This window comes from Penicillium maclennaniae (assembly GCF_028827695.1).
Source record: "Penicillium maclennaniae strain IBT 15551 chromosome Unknown utg000004l:1.0-3007600.0:1.0-3009580.0, whole genome shotgun sequence".
NCBI lineage: Eukaryota > Fungi > Ascomycota > Eurotiomycetes > Eurotiales > Aspergillaceae > Penicillium > Penicillium maclennaniae.
In genome coordinates, this window is record NW_026623216.1 from 2,752,201 (window position 1) to 2,769,757 (window position 17,557).

Here is a 17,557-nt window from a genome sequence, read left to right on the forward strand (position 1 = left end):
TAAAAAGCGTTATACCAAAATCAACTCGCTAATGACATCGATATCATAGAATCATGGATATCATGTGCAATTCTATCGGCCTAGGCCCGTGAATAAAGAAAATAATGGTAATTTCATAGAAGAAATCAGCGGCACAACAGACTTGAGACCATTCAGTGGGCCGACTGCTGAAAGAGATCACTGTGACTGAAAAGTGCAGAGCTCATTCCTTCCAAATCAGGCTCGACAGGATGGAAGAATGCATCGCCGTCCGGTGAAAAGCCCATTTCCGGCCCCAGATGCGTGCTCTTGGCTGAAAATTCCGAGTTTCTCAGGTAAGTCTCCCACTCTAGCACAGCTCTTTCGTAATCAGGGGAAAACTCACGTATATCTGTGGAGAAAAAGTTTATTTCGTCCGATACTAGGGGGAAGTCTAAATTTTCTGCCTGCAAATTCCCATGTATACCCAGGCGCGACCCCAAAGAGTCAGCCAAGCTGGGGTCAAGAAGATTCGACTCCAACGGTTCCCCGTCTAGCCAAAGACTCCATTCCGGCCAGGGATTGCTTTTGAGTATGGATGTAGCAATAGAAGACTGTTCTTCTTTGTCGGGTACGGAAACGACAGATCGAGATCGAGGTCGTCCGTTTTCATCAGGGGGCGAGTGATCAACCTTAGGGAAAGAGACGCTCTGTGGCCAACTCGCAGGCTCGGATGGGGGCGAACGATGCAGCAGTCGGACAACCCGGCTAATCCGCATATTAGACAGATTGATGGTGTTTTCCAAGAAGTGAACGGCTAACTCTGCGCTTGCATAGCTGTCACTGAGAATTGTTAGGATGGCCATTCCGCTTGAGAAGTGCTGCATGCTCTGAGCCACCTGTTCTTCACGGGCGTAGGCAATGTGCATTAGGTGTACAATGAGTGCGGGCAGAAATGCGGTCATGCTGGAGGTTGGGAGATAATGTAAAAGACCGAGCTTCTGAAGGTCATGTCCAATGTCGCTTATCTCAGTGGCAGCGGAGCAGATTTTTGTCTGCGAAGTTTTCGGTAAGGCTCTCGCCGCCTCGACGATGGAGAAAGTTGCGGGAGACCAAGGGGAGAAAGGCATGATCTGTGGGCGGTACAGGGCAGCCACTGTAGTATGATACATCATCTTCAAGAGAGCTTTATGAATAACTATCACAGGCGATTCACAGGCGGACAGAGCCGAGATTGAATCATACATGCACATCATTGGGAGGCTGCGTCTCCAGTCCTCCAGGTGCTGATTACAGGCACCAAACTGCTTCTCGTCAAGCATTTCATGCCGCGGGACAAGCACCAAGGTCGAGCCATCGTCCCCGGAAAGCATCCTGGAGGCCGGTCGATATTGGGTTGATAACACCTTACTCATGCAAACGGAAAGTTTGAATACTTCGATACACAACGCTGCCAAATGCCGCTGTTGGACCAGATCTCGTGCCACGGTACAGCCAGAGGGCAAAACCGTCGTTTTGATTGAGTTGCATTCGAAATCATCCAGCGACAAGATTGGGATTTGGTGGTTTTCCAGCTGGATGCGAGGTGGGCGACGCATTCCCAGCGCTAGAACTTGGTCTCGCATGAAGACGCACCATCCGAGGCGTTTCCTCAGCCGCTGCTCTCGGAGACTGAGCCCATGATGTTCCACGCCTATGTGCAGAGCGCTCGCTTGCGACATTGTCGTAGCAATACCCATCCAGCCCCACAAAGATTTGTGAGAGGTGTTGTCATGGTACCAGTGTGTCATCAATAGTAAAGACTGGATTAGGGTGATATCAAACTGTTCAATATTTAAGCAGTAGAGGAGCTGTCAGATACAGTAAGCTGAGCGTCTAGTATAAAGTCCATGATCCGTCATTACTTACCTTCACTCTCTCAAAAAATTCTCTTCGTGCAGCCCGCCGAACGGTATATCCAGCCGCTTTGAAGTGCGCCATATCCACAAAAGCAGCCCCCGCAAACATGATCGCCTGAAATAATAAGATACTCACGCGAGGGGCAGATTCTTTTCCTTCCAACTCAATAGCCTGAAGCAACTCCTTCAAGTCCAGCAGTGGCATGAATGGGTAAATGTACTCAATAAACCGCTGGAGTAGCTGACCGCGGAGTGGATTTGAAGGAATTGTGAGAGCACCTTTGCGGTGCAGATAATCCAAATCCTTACTGCTCAGCCAACCTGGGAGTGGCTTGATAAACGCCGGAATTTCGTAGGTGGGTCCGCTAGGTGTATTCATCAGACCTCTCTGTTTTGGCGGGTTGGTTAGGTCGACAGCTTGACATTCGCGCTGCGTGTAGCAATTTTCCGACGGTGTGGCCTGTACGTCATGATCTAGGACACTGAAAGTGACACCAGACCCTGCGTTGTTGGCGCGGTTGCTTGGGTCTACGGACCGCTTGTCGCCCTGGTCTCTAGAGTCGCATGATTCCTGGGACGGGGACGCCGGCTGCTGCGCCTGTCCTTTGGTATCACGGCCGTCACCCTCTGCAGGCGGCGAAGAACTACCTTGAGCCCTAGAATCTGATAGCGCCTCTTCTTTGTTTGTACTGGAAGTGGCATTTGAGAGACGTCGGCGACGATAGCTCTTTAATCCGTCGTTCCACATTGGTCTGCGAAACCAACAAGTTAGCCCATCCCTTTCTCGCGGGAGCGCGGAGGTTGCCATACCTGGTCTGTTTCCTGGGTTGAAGAACACATTCCAACGAGTCTAGATGACAGTTGGTGCAAGCACGCTCACTCTGCCCGACATCGCAACGGACTTTGCGGGCTCTACAGCCCAGACACGCCCGCGTCGCGCGTTTTCTCTTCCGAGCTGGTTTGAACGGAACAGGCGACCGTGCTCTTTCTACTGGATTGAGTCGCGGGGAGTCCATTACAGCAACAAGTGGTATGTTCTCAGGTTGTGTATTACAGATAATATCCGCCTTGAGGGTCCTCGTGAATCAATCTCACGTGATCCCACTACCCCGCAACTTTACTACCCCGCATAAAAACCAATCTTTTGGGGTTTGGTAATCCCAGCTTAGTTCCTGGGAGTGCTTCTATCCGTCAACTTCCGGGGAGAGGAAGACCAATTTGGGTAGTGGGGAGCGGTTATCGATTGCCTATTTGGCTAAGTGAATGCCGCGGGTAAAATTACGGTGAACGACAAACGCCTGAAATGCAATATCGATTCCACTTGAATGGCGACCATTCCAGTGTCTCCTCTTCCGCCCAATGAACATCCTGGAAAAGGAGCCATTCAAAGAAATTGTATCCTAGTGGAGACGGACAGTACTGGGCATCTTCCTCGCCTGCCCGCACCAAGTTTGCCGTTGACGTCAAGTCCGCAGATACCTTTCCTGTCGCCACATTGCGAGTATACGGAATCACAGACGGGCCTGTGACTGTGTCCATCTCACCGTCAAGCCTCGAGGGAGCTTTGCGTCTTGTGGCTGCATCCGCAGTTGCCGCCGAAGAATCTTGCCCGAGGCACTTTTCGGGATCGAATCCACAAACACGATTTCGTGAATCCACTTCTCGCGCGCCTTGCTCTTGCGAACGAGCTCCATCAATTCGTGACCCAATTGCGGGCTTGGTAGACACCCCTTGGTGACAACGAATGCCTGGGGTCTTTCCCCGGCTCTTTCGTCCGGCATGGCGACAACTCCACAATCCTCCACGCTGGCGTGACTGAGTAACAAGTCCTCGAGCTCCGCCGGAGCAACCCCCACTCCCTTGACCTTGATCAACTCCTTCAGTCGATCTGTGATAGTGACAAGCCCACTGGCGTCTATCATTCCCTGATCACCGCTATGGAGGAAACCTTCAGCATCAAAAGTTGCCGCCGTGGCCTTGGGATTTTTCCAATACCCCATGGCCACTTGCGGTCCACGTAACAAAATCTCACCCGGTTCGTTTACCCCCAGCTCTCGTCCATCTTCGCCGATAATCTTTAGCTCCGTGCTCCCCAGAAGCACCCCAACAGTGTGTGCATTGTCGTAGGAGTACATTTCCGGTGGGCACAGGGTAACGGCCGAGCAAGATTCGGTCATTCCGTATCCCTGTTTGAAGCCTGTGTGGGGGAATTTGGCCCGGAGCTGCGCGATAACGCTCTTACTGAGAGGTGCTGCACCACAGAAAAATCGCTTCAGACGCGACAAGTCATACTGATCTACAATCGGCTCCTGCACGAGTCGAATGACAATTGGCGGGACGAGAAGCAACTCTTCAATTTGGTATTCGACCAAGGCCTCTAGCATCCCTTTCATCGTGAACTCTGGCAAAATGGCCACCTCCATGTTCTGTGCAGCGGGAAAATTGAGAGAGTGTACGAGGCCAGTGACTGTTGAATTAATCATGTTGAATTCAACCGTTGACGGATCCCGGATAGGGAGCCGTAGAGGATCACATACCGTGGAAAAATGGCAAAGCAGCAATGGTTCTGGTGAGACCTGGGACCGTCACCTGTCTAAGCTGCAAACATTGTGCAATCACGTTTTTGTGAGATAGCATTACCTGGGCCGATGTCAACACGGTCATCTTTAGAATTGGTTGAAGGCCGACTCACTCCTTTTGGGTGGCCAGTCGTGCCACTGCTAAAACCCAAAAATGCACAAACGTCTCCATTTGTTTTTCCATGTGCCACTTGGTAGCTGGGGACTTGGTCTGTTTGAGCAAATTCTTTCCCTCGGGATATCAGGTTTGCCAGGCTGGCAGTGCCATCCGCTCTGCCCTCCAACAAAATAACCTGCTCTTGACGCATACCATTGACCTTAGCACTGCTCAAGGCCACTGGCAAATGTGTCAGAGATGCGAAGATGACCGCCGGTCGGGCCACCTGGATCATCTGGCTCATTTCGTTGATAGAATGAAATGGAGATGCTCCTGAGGCGATGCCTCCCAGTCGAATGGTACCAAACATAGCAACGGGATACCAAATACTATTTTCACTGAAGATGATCACACGATCACCGGCTCGGATGTTGTGGTCTTGGTAGAGCGCCATCGACAGATAGGTCGCAAGCTCCTTGACTTCGCCATAGCCAAGGCGCTGCTTCGTCTTTGTATTGACATATCCCCCGACCTTTTCGGGTGATTTCTGCAGTGAATTGAATTTGGGAGACTCAAAGATCCAATCCCAGATAGTTTGGTCTTGGTGGACTGCTATCAACTCAGTGACTGTCATGGCTATGAATAATTAAAATCCTTACTTTGTATGGGGGGGATATTGGGATTCGAAGACCGGCATAGTGGCTCGGGGGCTGTCAGTAAATAGGAAAATAATAACAATATTGAGCAAGTAAACAAGTTATTGCTATGAAATATTCATTTTCATTTGGGCCAAAGAAGAATTAAATGCGTGGTGGGTGTACAAATCAATCATATCGAGTTCCGAGCCAGCCCTCTATTTGGGTAAAGTTGGCGGGCAATGCTGGTCTGCCATGGCTTTTTACCGTACCCGAGGCAATTCAAGTTCCTTTACCGTGGCATACTCAAATTCAATCGGCCAAAGCCGAACTCCCGAGATACAATCTGGTATTCAATATGTAACCTGTCATGGCCACTACCCATTAGAGAGGCTCTCAGAGGCAGTCTACCCAGCAGACGGGTCGAAACAGGAAATGAAATACACTATGCGTTGCGAGATATACAATGCTTCCCGAATAGACGGTGGGAATAGAACGCTGGGGCGGTCTCCAGGGAGAAAAGGAGAAGGAGATACAGATGTGGGTATAGTGATACTATCTCAAGCCGAAGGGCCTACAACTGTAACAACAGCGTAGATGTGACTTGGGTGTCCCAGAAAACAGGACAATACACGAGCGCTGAACAGGAACAGAGGCGGGTCTCTGCAAACCCTCTCAGTTCTAAGCGTACTTGCCATCTTGCACTGACACCGAACTCCCCACTACACTATTTGATGCTGTTGAGCCAGGTTTCTGAAGGCATCGTTGCCTGGTAGGTCAAAGTCCAGATGTTCTTTTTCGCGAGATAGGCAAATATATGCTCTCTTCCATAGGTAATACATCTATCATGCTTTGTTCTTCATCAAATAAAAGGAAAACTAGGTGATTCATTCCTCGGATCACTAATACGATTGTGACCGCAAATTAAAGACAGAATTTTTCTTTCCAAATCCACTTCCGATGGCTTTATGTCAATTTACCGGCGCATCATAAAACTGTAAATGGCGCATCGAACAGTTTAAATGGGTTCTAGGAGCCCCAGAAGAATTTCATCCTACATTTTAAACCAGATTGCAAATGAATGAAACAAGCTTCTTCCTAACCCTCATCTATCCAGCTTCTGTAGCGGCAGACATTTTGACATCGTTCTTTTGGTAGCATTAGTTTTCCTTTCAACCTACACGTTGTATGAACGTAAAAATCACATACTAGATCAATCCATGGATTTCCTGGTTCAACATGACCGGCGGGGTCCCTGGTCTCATTACGTAGACGGAAATGTACATATAGGCCACATCTCGCCCAAAAGGCTCTCTGTAGACAATGCCTAGTTATCACATGAAGCGACCTCCATTGCATTCCAGGACTTGGCCAGTCACGTAGCTTGAAAGATTGCTTGCTAGGAAGAGGAGACATCCGGCAGCCTCCTCTGGAGTTCCCGGGCGTCCAAGAGGAATGTCCGAAGTGTCCCTGAATTTCGTAGCGTTCTTTGCCACTCCGATTTTAATCTCGGTTTCATCCAATTTCAATACCTGTCCAGGCTCAGGAGGGCGGGTCATGCGAGTGTCCATCCAGCCGTAGGCAACAGCATTGCATCGGACATTGTACCTGCGTGGGTTTAGAATCTTGTGTCTGCAAAATATGGTTTGCTACCTACCGTGCCCATTCCCTAGCGATACCCTTCGTCATCCCAACAACTCCGGATTTTGCAGTGCAGTAATTTAACTGCGTATTACCAGGTATGAGCAATTTTCCATGCCTTTGATAGCCCTTGAGCCCAATTTGTGGACGCTTACCTGACCGAGTTGGCCATGAACCCCAGAAGATGATGAGATGTTAATCACTACCTTGCGGTTGTTTGCCGTCTCGGGGCTCATGAAATGACTCGATAATGCCCGTACAATACGAAATGGCACTGAGTTGTGGATTTGGATGATCGAATCCCACTGGCTATCTGTCATCTTGTGAATTGCTCTGTGTGAGCACGAGCGGTTAGTTTTTTGAAGTATATGAGGCTGAGGCTTTTGCAACACTTGCCTGTCATTTAAAAACCCTAATTATTTGTTAGCCCAAGATCATTGCAGATTTAACATAGCTTATAACCTACCGGCGTTATTGACGAGGCAGTTGATTCTCCCAAATCTCGCAATGACAGCTTGCACAAGCCTTTCGGGGTAAGATGGATCCATCAAATTCCCGGAGAACGATTCTGCCTCTGTGTCATTCTTCCGGAGACTCTCAACTAATTCTCGAGATTTGCCCTCATCCAAGTCGCTGATTGCAATGATTGCGCCATGCTGGGCAAAGAGCTCTGCAGTTGCTGATCCCAGTCCTAATTGAAACATGTTAGCACTTTGTGATGAAAGTCTAATTAGCCTGTTGTGATTGAACCTTGTGCTCCTCCAGTAATCAATACAACTTGGTCGTGAAGTAGGGCAAGCGGCCTGGTCTGGGCCTTATTCACAGAAAGGTGATCGGATATCTGACCGAGGCGTTGGGACATTTTGTTACTTCAGAATGTACAAAATTTTCATGAAGACTTTTCAAACAGGGCAGCTGTCGGAGCTGGCTATCTTTTGTTTTTGAATCGCTGGATTGCACTGCGGTCAAATGAGCCTCGGGTAGTACTTCGGATTTTGTTAACATCCGAGCTTCCGTAATGTAATCTTTCAAACATAGAACGGGATTCCTCTCAGAGTACTGTAGCTACGTAACCGAGTAAGCGGATTCCGAGGCATTGTGTTCCTTTATACAACCAATTAATTCGGCTCCGACATTCCTCTCACGGTTTTAACTATATTCGTGTCTTTTGGTCGCCCCAGTCCCTTCGAGTGAACAAACCTTGGTTGACGCAAGCATCACCCTAGCAGGGCATTGACGATGAAGGGGCGGGGCGACTGGATGGCGCTAATTCTGTTAAGGGTATTTCATTCGAGGAAGCGATTTACTTTTTCCCAATGGCTAAGTAAAGGACAATGATAGAATGAGAATCTCATTCATTTCTCCGCGCGGCCTTTTAATTTCTTTCTCTTGTTGGGGAGGGGGTTCTGCTCCGACAAGGTTGCAGAAGGAATGCATTCTACTTACTATATGACCAGACCGTACTGATAAGGCTGTAGCTAGTGGACACTGGAATAAATCTTATTAGCAAAAAGAACGACATTGATCAGAACATCAAATAAAATCCCTAAGTATATTTGTTCCACTGGATTGTCTAGGTTGTCAAGCCTCTAGACCCTTGATCCTATCGCTGTGAAAAATAAATTTCTCATTTAACATACTAGACATCATAGCTTTGATACAGGTGTCTGAAGCAAATATTGTACAATTCTCCACGCCCGTTCAGCATCTGGCTTCATCCTCGCAGCATGCTCGTGAGCCGTGGAGCCACCACTGGCTTGTCCAGCTGCAATTCTTGCCTTAATGCCCTGCATAATGATAGCGTCCCGGAAGGCATGGAATGAGGATCCCCACCATAATTCCTGTTCTGGATTCCACCCCGCTACTTCGGCGTACCACTGCATAATGAGAGAGAGGTTAGGGATGCCCATCGGTGCCGAATTTGTCATTGCGGGGGTTGTCATGTTGTGTGGCTTTCTGCCCGAAGTAATACCGCGAGTAAGGGTCTATCAGGCTGGCAACGTCAGACAGTGGATGACCAATAGTGCTTAGCTCCCAATCCAAAACGCCAATCACCCGAGGCTCTGTCTTATGCCACATCAAGTTACCAATGCGATAATCTCCGTGAACCAGACTTGTTCGTTGAACTGGAGCATGGTTGACGTCTTCATAGAACGCAACCAAATCTTTGAAGTGTGGCACGGACTCGATCGGTGTCCCTGTGCTGGGGTCCTTCACTTTTTGCTGTGCAGTGGAGATTTTTGTAAAGGTTTTTGATTGGCGTTTATAAAATGAAGATCGACTACCAAACGTTCCCAATCCGACAGCTTCTATGTCAGTGGAATGGATTTTTGAGAGCACTCGCGCAGCATTCCGCCACCTGTATTCTTAGAGTTAGTTCCATGCTACCATTGACAACTATTGTTCGACTTACATGGCGTACCGGTGCTCTTCTTTAATTTCGGCTAGGAGGGGGTCGGTGATGATTCGCCCATCTAAGAACTCCATCACATAAAAAGGGGTTCCGAGTACACTCGCGTCATGACACATTCGAAGGACTCTTGGGACAGGAACTTCAGTGCTTCCAAGAGCCTTCAGGACCATGTACTCCCGGTCAATCCTGTGAGCAGACCCGGACAGCAGGCTGCCAGGCGGTTGTTTCCTGAGAACATGCCGCTGACCAGACGGCGAGATGAGCAGATAGGTTGGATTCGACTGTCCATCACCAAACTAAAACCACCGTCAAGGTAAGCAAATGATGTTGATAAGATCAAACGGTGTATTGGCTCTTACCTGGCGAAGCCTCAAGGGTAGGTCGATATGGGGGAGATTTTGCTGCAGGTATTTATCCAGTGCAGCTTGGTCAATGCCTTGTCGAATTGAACCGTCAGACATGATTTAGAGGGTGAAAAGCTGCAACACACTTGTTGGTAAGTTGAAGAATACAACGTGGTCACAGACCATAAATCAACTTCTTGTACCCTCTTATACAGACATGCAGATAGTTGACTGTTTCGGGGAACATAATGGGAAATTCCTTGCCTGTATGTATACCTCGGAAACAACGCATCATAAAAATACCGCGGATATGTTCTAGTATATCTTGATAGTGTATGCAATTGACGAGTAATGGCGTACAGTTCGTATGTCTACTGCCGGGTAGGATTCTGCCACGGGAGCCACCGTGACTCCGAGATCCATACTACTACTGCTGCTACTACGAACATTTAGTTTTAAGCTTAAAGGTCTAGAGGAACTAACTCATTGAGTGCCACTGTCTAACACTAAGAGCGATATAATCGTTACCCATCTGGTCATTCTAGAAGGCGTACTTGAGTTAAGATTCCTAATCACGGATGGTCGGTCGCAAGGTGGTTCAAGAACTAACGGCCAGTGTCTTCGGGACACTTTCATCGTTAGCCGGAATGGTATATTTGGTTGTTTACCATGAACAAGGGGCTTTATGGGGATTGGGATTGTTCGGGTCAATCATGACTCGGTTAACAATTACCGTTTTAGGCAATAGATTACCGGGGCACGGAATGGGGCAGCATCGACCCAGGAAGGCACTGTTCTCTGATTGCAGGATTAAAAATTCGTGTTCGGGTTTTGATAGTATTGTCATCATAATACCAATCAATGATGACCATGGTTCTCAAGAAAATGTAGTTAACTTCACCGAAACACGTTATAACCTGGTTCAAGTCACACTTGAAGTGAAAGTAAACTGTCTCTCACGCCCCTCTTCCTCTCAGCCTTGCTTCTCTTCCTATTTCCCACTGCAAATTATGGCCTAGAGCCCTAAAACTTACTGGCAATGCCAGCCAGCATATTCTCCACTATTACGACAGCTTCAAATTGGGTCACCGAACACGATAGCCTCCTCCGCTCCAATCTAAATAGATTCCCAACACTTTCCGCTCCTTCCAGTCGCGAATAATTCCCCGCGATAATTTTTAGTCCAGGAAATCTCACTGGCATCGGAGAGGACCTTTACGCAATATCCTTAGGGTTTATAATGCTGGGTACGCAGAGTGTAGCCTAGATGAAGCTGGCTACTTGATGCGTGCTAAGAGATCGTATGATTATCCGATTGGTACACTCATGGACCCTCCCACCTGCTATCTGGCAAGTCACTTCTGCTGAACCACTGGTACAGACATAACTTCATCAGGTGCCGCGGGCTGTTCGCCACAGGTTTTCGCCTCCTGTGGGCCGCATAATATTCAGGCTCGAGGCAAAGAGAGAGATAGCTAGCTGCTTTCTGTGGAATCAAATCCTCTTTCTCCTCTCTTTCAGGACCTTCTATTTTGACTGTGACTGGCTTTCCATGTTGCTTGAAGGATGAAAATTGCAATGAGCACTGATGTAGTCCTGCATATGGAGCGGTTGCCAGAATTCTTTCATCCAATTGGTAATTCAACGTTGAAGTGGGAAGCTTGCCAATCGGGTCAGTTCGCGTATGTAGTTTCGTCAAGATAGTCGCTTGGTAATGTTAGCCGGACACCCGAGGTGCTATGGCTCTGATGTGTCAAACAACAGTCAACATCAAAGGGTTCGTACATATGAAGGGACACCTAAGATTTATTTTATGTTTCAAGAACAGCGGATATACCAAAGGTTACAGTTTTTAATCAGGATCTGCACATCGATGATTCACTTTATATTTTGTTCACTGCCATTTAGTCAGTACAATGAAAACAATCGAAATACGTTTATTTGTTTTCGACCCGCTAGAACTGACTATCACAGATCTTCAAAAAATTTGTCCCGACGAGGAGAGATATCTGGTGAAGATCTTCGCGTGGGGAGTTAATTTCTTTGATATGCTTCAAGTCTGTGGCAAGTACCAGGAACAGCGGCCATTTCCGTGGATAGCTGGCATGGAATTCGCGGGGATAATTGTTGATATCTCTAAAAGTGATGTAAAAACATCAGACGTTACAACTTCAGCAAGCTCGAAGACTTTCAATGTGGGGGATCGAGTGTTTGGCTCCTGTCGTGGTGCCTATGCTTCACACATCCTTGTTCCATCCGGATGTATCATCCACATTCCCTCCGGTTGGAGTTTCAAAGACGCAGCAGGACTACACGTCTCAGTACCCACTGCCTACGCAGGCCTGGTTACGAGAGGCAAGATACAATCCGGGGAGTGGGCTTTAACCCACGCAGGTGCTGGCGCTGCGGGCTTATCTGCAATACAAATTGCGAAAGCCCTTGGGGCAACGGTGATTGCAACGGCTGGAAGCCCTCGTAAATGCAAAATCTGTCAGGGTTATAGAGCAGACTACGTGATAAAGTACCGGGAGAAGGATTGGACGAAGCAGATCATTGGCCTGTGCGAGCAGCATCGCGAGGGTAACGGACGCAAAGGGGTGGATGTCGTTCTCGACCCGGTGGTAAGATAACATTAGAATGGATGCGTGAAGCTGTCTGCTAACCGAGATCAGAGTCTGATAGACCAGTCGTTGAAATGTGCCGCGTGGGGCTGCAGGCTGGTGGTTGTCGGGTTCGCCGGTGGTGCGGTCGAGAAGATTGCCATGAATCGGGTGTTATTAAGAATGTCAGCATTGTCGGCTACATTGGGGTCCGTACGAGCAATATGAGCCGCACATGGTGCCGGCTACTTGGGAGCAAGTCAAGTATCTCATCGAGACTGAAAAGATACGCGGGTTTTCCTTTTCAGATCGAGATTTCCGGGGTTTGGAGAGCATCCAGCCGCCCTCAAGGCAGTGGGTACGCGGGATACCTGGGGTAAAGTGGTTGCCGAGCTTGATAAGTCGGAGCCGGGGCCGAGGCCGCTACAAAGAGCGTTTTGTAAGACTCATTGAGACGAAGACGATTGGCGCGCGTTTGGCCTAGACGGGGTGAGCTAGGTGACATCGGATTCTCCATACAAGCCTTCATCCTGCTGACTTGCATGGTGGATAATTTCAAACGCTCTAGACGTTTTGTTATTTGAAGTCTCATGAAAGCTATCTTTTGCTTTGTCTCATTCTGGTAATCGTTAGCCGTAGTAATCCGATATGCATACGCCCGGTTCACCTAGTGCCTAAATCGGTCCCTACCTACGTATGCGGGGATTTAGTAGACCCTGCTTACTATAAATATATTCCCCAGAATCATCATGCATCCAAGTCTTAAACGTCAGTTTCTTGCTCCTACAATATGGGTCGTTCGTCAGCTCAAGAGAAAGATACTCCTCCATGTGCAGAGAACGTCGACCATGCTACTCAACTCCCAGACATTTCAATTGATCCAAATTTGATATCAAAGGATATTCAGACATTTTTCGATGGGTACTCGGGTCCAAGGGATTGGGAACCTGCCGAAGAGGCCAAGCTTAGGCATAAGATTGACCGCAAGCTGCTCAGTATCCTATGCTGCACCTATGCGCTTCAGTATTATGATAAAGCCGTTCTTGGTCAAGCTGTAAGACTTTCATGATTATTCTTCTCTATGTTATTCAGGAACGTTTACTGACACTTACTTGTCTGCAGGCGATCTTTGGCCTCAAGGAAGATCTAGCCATTAACATCGGTAACCGTTACTCGATGTCTGCTTCCATTTTTTATCTCGGATTTATCTGCGGCGCATATCCGGCTACTTTCATAGCTCAGAAATACAATATCCGCTTGGTGGCCGGCGGGATCTGCGCTATCTGGGGAGTTTGCATGACATGCACAGCGGCCGTCTTCAACTACCGTGGTCTGTATGCACAGCGCTTCTTTCTCGGACTAATCGAAGCAGGAGTGCCGCCAATCTTCATGCTCTTGGTCGGTGCTTGGTATACCAAAACAGAGCAGGCTTATCGGATGGGGATATGGTACAGCTGCACTGGATTCATTTCCATGTTCTCCCCACTGGTCAATTACGGCATCGGACATATCACGGATGGTGCTTTGCAGCCTTGGCAATACATGTACATCTTTGCTGGCGGCGTAACCCTTTTGTGGAGTTTGGTTGTGGCATTTTTACTTCCGTCCGATCCGTTCAACGCGAATGGATTCAGCGACCGTGAGCGATACATCGCATTAGCCCGGGTGCGGCAAAACAATGCAGGCGTCCGGGACACTACATTTCGTTTTGACCAGCTTCGAGAAACCATCACGGATATCCGGTTTCTTCTCGTATGTGTGATGGCGTTCCTAATCACCATCGCCAACGGGCCAGTCTCCTCATTTGCTCCGATCATTATCAACAGCTTTGGTTTCAATCCACTCAATTCCTTGCTCCTAGGAATGCCGGCGGGGTTCTGGGGTGGTCTGATCGAATTGATTGGACCATTTGCCGCATACAAGATTCCCCAGTCACGCACCATAATTATTGTGGTGGTACAGCTGGGTGTTGTGGCTGCATGCCTTGTGCTCTTACTCCTGCCGTGGACTAACCGACCAGGTTTGCTTATTGGGGTTTATCTTCTGTCTTCGTTTGGCGGTAGCTATGCCGTACTCATGGGGTTGCAGTTGGCCAACACAGCTGGCTACACCAAGCGAGTTGTCGTGTCTTCGGGGATATATATTGCATACTGTGTCGGTTCGTTTGCGTTCTTGCTTCTGGCTTGTGCCCTAAAGCTGACGGCATTCCAGGAAACTTCATCGGACCACTCATATTTGCCGAAAGCACCGCCCCCAGATATCGCCCGGGCTTTATTATAACCCTGGTCACAGCTTGTCTTGCAGCAGCTGTTTCCATGTGGTATCGGTTAAATGTCCAAGCGGAAAACAAGCGCCGAGACGCCAGTGGCGTGAGTGAGAGTTATGAACAAGCTTTTGATAATGATCTAACTGATCTCACGGTGAGTGAAGGCTAGACTATCCAAATAGCGTATGCCAACTAAATACAAGTAGAATCCCCACTTTCGTTATGTTCTGTGAGAACGGTTCTGGTCTATGTCTGGTGGATATGATGTCTCTTTCCTAGAGAATTAACAATAAAATGAGAGACCTAATCAAAAGGCTACATGAGTGCTGCGTCTCTAGTATTGCCATTCGACAGTTAATATTGTCTTTTTTAATGTGCCACACGAGATACTGGCCCAAGAGAACTCACCTTCAGCATGTATCTTCTGCCAAAACACAAGCCAAACTCTACGATACGTAATTTCGTAGATCAGGGACAAAACTGGTGTTCTATGCCACAGGGTTAGCCAAAATCAACCTAGGAATGGAAAAATTGAGCTCTTGTTATGCTGAGCTTCAGAATTCTCAAGAAGATTGGAGTGTGGAGTGAATATACAACAGTTTCTACATCAAATATGTAATTTAAGATGGAGCTGCCAAGTCTACTTTGGATTTTGCATAGGCAAAAGATAGGAGATCTCAAAACAGTAGTACAAAACTTTACTTAATCGCTGCCTTGCTAATTCCATATGATACCACTATTGCAAGTTCATTCAAAGGTGAATGAATTATCTAATAACTTTCAACTATCCGATTTACCTGAAGCTTATGTCATGTTGATTTAGAGATATAGGGGTTTACCTTAGTTAAACCGTTAGGTAATAGTATATATATTCTAGGATAAGTCTATATAAATTATATATAGACGCTAACTGGGACTTAGGAATTTCTGGGTCCTATTCAGGTGTTGGAGCTGACTTAGGACCTAGGATTTTATGGGGAATGGGACCTATGATTAGTCATAAAATCCGAGGTCCCAGTCTGTCAGTTCTGGGTCCCGGTTAGCTGGAACCCGTCTTGTGACTTTCCATGGATGCAACCTCAAATCTTATTTACTCTTTGTCTCTATGTACCTCTATGTGCAAAAGCTAAACAACGGGTATTGATGCTTACACCTCAGGTCTGTTTGCTACCATATGCTCTGCTTGTATCATCACTACGTTGATACTGACCCTTCATAGCAATGTCAAACACCTGTTCGAGGCGCGCGATCGCTTCATCGGAGACCTCTGCGATACGTAAGCTTTTTGAAGTCGTTACGGTAGACTGCTTCTGGGCAGATACTTACGGTAGTGAATGACAATTCGATTACCGAGTAATGTTAGACCTTTCTCCTTGCCAATCACTGACAGGTCATTGGGTCCCACTCCGGACGCCTCAAGATCTAGCCAGACCATGTTGGTGTGCACGGGATATTGCAGTTTGCCCCCATGTCTGGTCCAGAGTTCCTCCACCCGCTTAGCCATGGTATGGGTGGCGGATAGCTTGCCAGTCTGGCCGTGGTCGTCTGTTCCGAAGGTTTCGTCGAGGGCGACACGGGCTGCGGCAGCAAAGACACCGGTTTGACGGGCACCGCCTCCAATAGACTTGCGGAACCAGCGAGCCTTCTTGATAAAAGCCTGAGATCCAACGATGATGCTACCGATCGGGGCGCCAAGACCTTTAGAGAAACACAAGCTAACACTGTCGAAGATGCTCGCGTACTCGGACAGACTGCCGGCGCCTGACACAACAGCCTGCCATAGTCTTGCGCCATCCAAATGCACCTTGATATCGTTCTCGTGAGCCCATTCGACAATACGCCGAGCCTCCGCCAAAGGCATGATCATACCGTCTAGGTGTTCTCCAGACTGATCAATTTGGTAGGACAGTGATGGATGTTGTCATCGAGAACAGTGTGTTTTTGGATATCCTCAAGAGTCAAATGAATGCCATTTCTTGGTACCACGGTCTGGACCGTTGCTCCGGTCCAGGCGCTCACACCCCCAGCCTCGTAGCAGATGATGTGAGATCGATGGTCGCATAAGACGGCATATGGGGGTTGGGTTAGATGCGAGCGAATAGCAACCTGGTTACCCATTGTGCCTGAAAGGACTAGAAGCGCAGCTTCGTGCTGAGTCCGCTCCGCCACATAGTTTTGTAATGTGTTGGTGGTAGGGTCTTCGTTGAAAACGTCGTCTAACAAGGTGGTCTGGCAGATCGCGTCGAGCATAGACGGGGTTGGTTTGGTCATCGTATCGCCTAGAATTGTGAACATTAGGAAAAGGAAGAACTTAATCCAGAGGAATGTCATACTGCGTAAGTCAAACTCAGCAGCTCCAGCACCTTGCCAGGTATTGGGTTTGCCATTAGTAGCGGAGTTCTGCGCCATTGCGCCTGTGTTGAGATACGCTCTTGGGAAGTTTCGTGTGAGATATACCGACGAGAGCGGGGTAAATGACCTTGCAGCCGTCAGGGGCCGCGATAAGTAGCGAAGCGAGCGATTCATGGATTTGTGCTCGGTCTTGACGCCAGGCCTCGAACGAGACATGCGGGGAAGAGGACATCACGTGACTATCCGGACCAATTTTGCGTTCGAGACATCTAAGTGTCTCATTTTGCAGTAGTCGGAGCACATTCAGCCACATCCGAAACATAGCCAAATGCAATGTACCACATTGGTTTGGACCCTGCAATGACGTAGTTCCAGATGCCCTTATCGATAGTCCTAATCGGGACTAGTGGCTTCTGATGAGTTGAACGCTGACTCAGCATTTTACCATGTGGATTCCTCCTGGGATTCTTCGGTGCTCTTTCTGTCGCATTGCTCAAGATGGATTTAACCAGTCTCACAAGACCTGCAATCTTGACCCAATGTATCCGATGCTCGAGCTCGCTGGCCGTGCTGGAGAATGAATGGGCCAAGTTATCTAATTCATACTCCATTGCGGCAGCATGGCAGAGTGTGAATCTCCACCGTATCTCCGTCTGTTCGGAGCGGAAGCAGATTCCCCAGACATCGGATATGAATCTGCTACGGGGGCGCATAATACAGGAAATTACCTGTAAGTTGTGTCAACAGAAGCTAGGTGTCCTCTGCATCCTAGAT

At 48.2% G+C, this 17,557-nt stretch overlaps 7 protein-coding genes across 7 annotated transcripts; 2 read left to right on the forward strand and 5 right to left on the reverse strand.

Moving 5' to 3' along the window:
• Positions 1-152: 152 nt before the first annotated feature.
• Positions 153-2,604, reverse strand: N7477_005168 (fungal specific transcription factor domain-containing protein; the record flags this gene model as incomplete). The annotated part of the gene is made up of 2 exons (XM_056966831.1): positions 153-1,808; positions 1,867-2,604. 2 exons carry the CDS (start codon positions 2,602-2,604, stop codon positions 153-155), a joined length of 2,394 nt encoding a protein of 797 aa, XP_056823612.1.
• Positions 2,605-3,367: 763 nt separating this feature from the next.
• On the reverse strand, positions 3,368-5,166 carry N7477_005169 (uncharacterized protein; the record flags this gene model as incomplete). Its single annotated transcript, XM_056966832.1, has 3 exons — positions 3,368-4,323; positions 4,394-4,496; positions 4,549-5,166. The coding sequence occupies 3 exons, from the start codon at positions 5,164-5,166 to the stop codon at positions 3,368-3,370; spliced, it is 1,677 nt and encodes a 558-aa protein (XP_056823613.1).
• A 1,335-nt stretch (positions 5,167-6,501) lies between these two features.
• N7477_005170 (SDR family NAD(P)-dependent oxidoreductase) lies at positions 6,502-7,512 on the reverse strand (the record flags this gene model as incomplete). The annotated part of the gene is made up of 4 exons (XM_056966833.1): positions 6,502-6,775; positions 6,825-6,892; positions 6,964-7,220; positions 7,275-7,512. The coding sequence occupies 4 exons, from the start codon at positions 7,510-7,512 to the stop codon at positions 6,502-6,504; spliced, it is 837 nt and encodes a 278-aa protein (XP_056823614.1).
• A 1,192-nt stretch (positions 7,513-8,704) lies between these two features.
• Positions 8,705-9,682, reverse strand: N7477_005171 (phosphotransferase family protein; the record flags this gene model as incomplete). Its single annotated transcript, XM_056966834.1, has 3 exons — positions 8,705-9,167; positions 9,222-9,517; positions 9,581-9,682. The coding sequence occupies 3 exons, from the start codon at positions 9,680-9,682 to the stop codon at positions 8,705-8,707; spliced, it is 861 nt and encodes a 286-aa protein (XP_056823615.1).
• Positions 9,683-11,481: 1,799 nt separating this feature from the next.
• On the forward strand, positions 11,482-12,195 carry N7477_005172 (NADPH2:quinone reductase; the record flags this gene model as incomplete). Its single annotated transcript, XM_056966835.1, has 1 exon — positions 11,482-12,195. One exon carries the CDS (start codon positions 11,482-11,484, stop codon positions 12,193-12,195), a length of 714 nt encoding a protein of 237 aa, XP_056823616.1.
• A 760-nt stretch (positions 12,196-12,955) lies between these two features.
• N7477_005173 (MFS transporter) lies at positions 12,956-14,664 on the forward strand (the record flags this gene model as incomplete). Its single annotated transcript, XM_056966836.1, has 4 exons — positions 12,956-13,219; positions 13,288-14,323; positions 14,377-14,585; positions 14,638-14,664. The coding sequence occupies 4 exons, from the start codon at positions 12,956-12,958 to the stop codon at positions 14,662-14,664; spliced, it is 1,536 nt and encodes a 511-aa protein (XP_056823617.1).
• A 921-nt stretch (positions 14,665-15,585) lies between these two features.
• N7477_005174 (threonine aldolase GLY1) lies at positions 15,586-16,957 on the reverse strand (the record flags this gene model as incomplete). Its single annotated transcript, XM_056966837.1, has 3 exons — positions 15,586-15,698; positions 15,758-16,319; positions 16,415-16,957. The coding sequence occupies 3 exons, from the start codon at positions 16,955-16,957 to the stop codon at positions 15,586-15,588; spliced, it is 1,218 nt and encodes a 405-aa protein (XP_056823618.1).
• Positions 16,958-17,557: the final 600 nt, after the last annotated feature.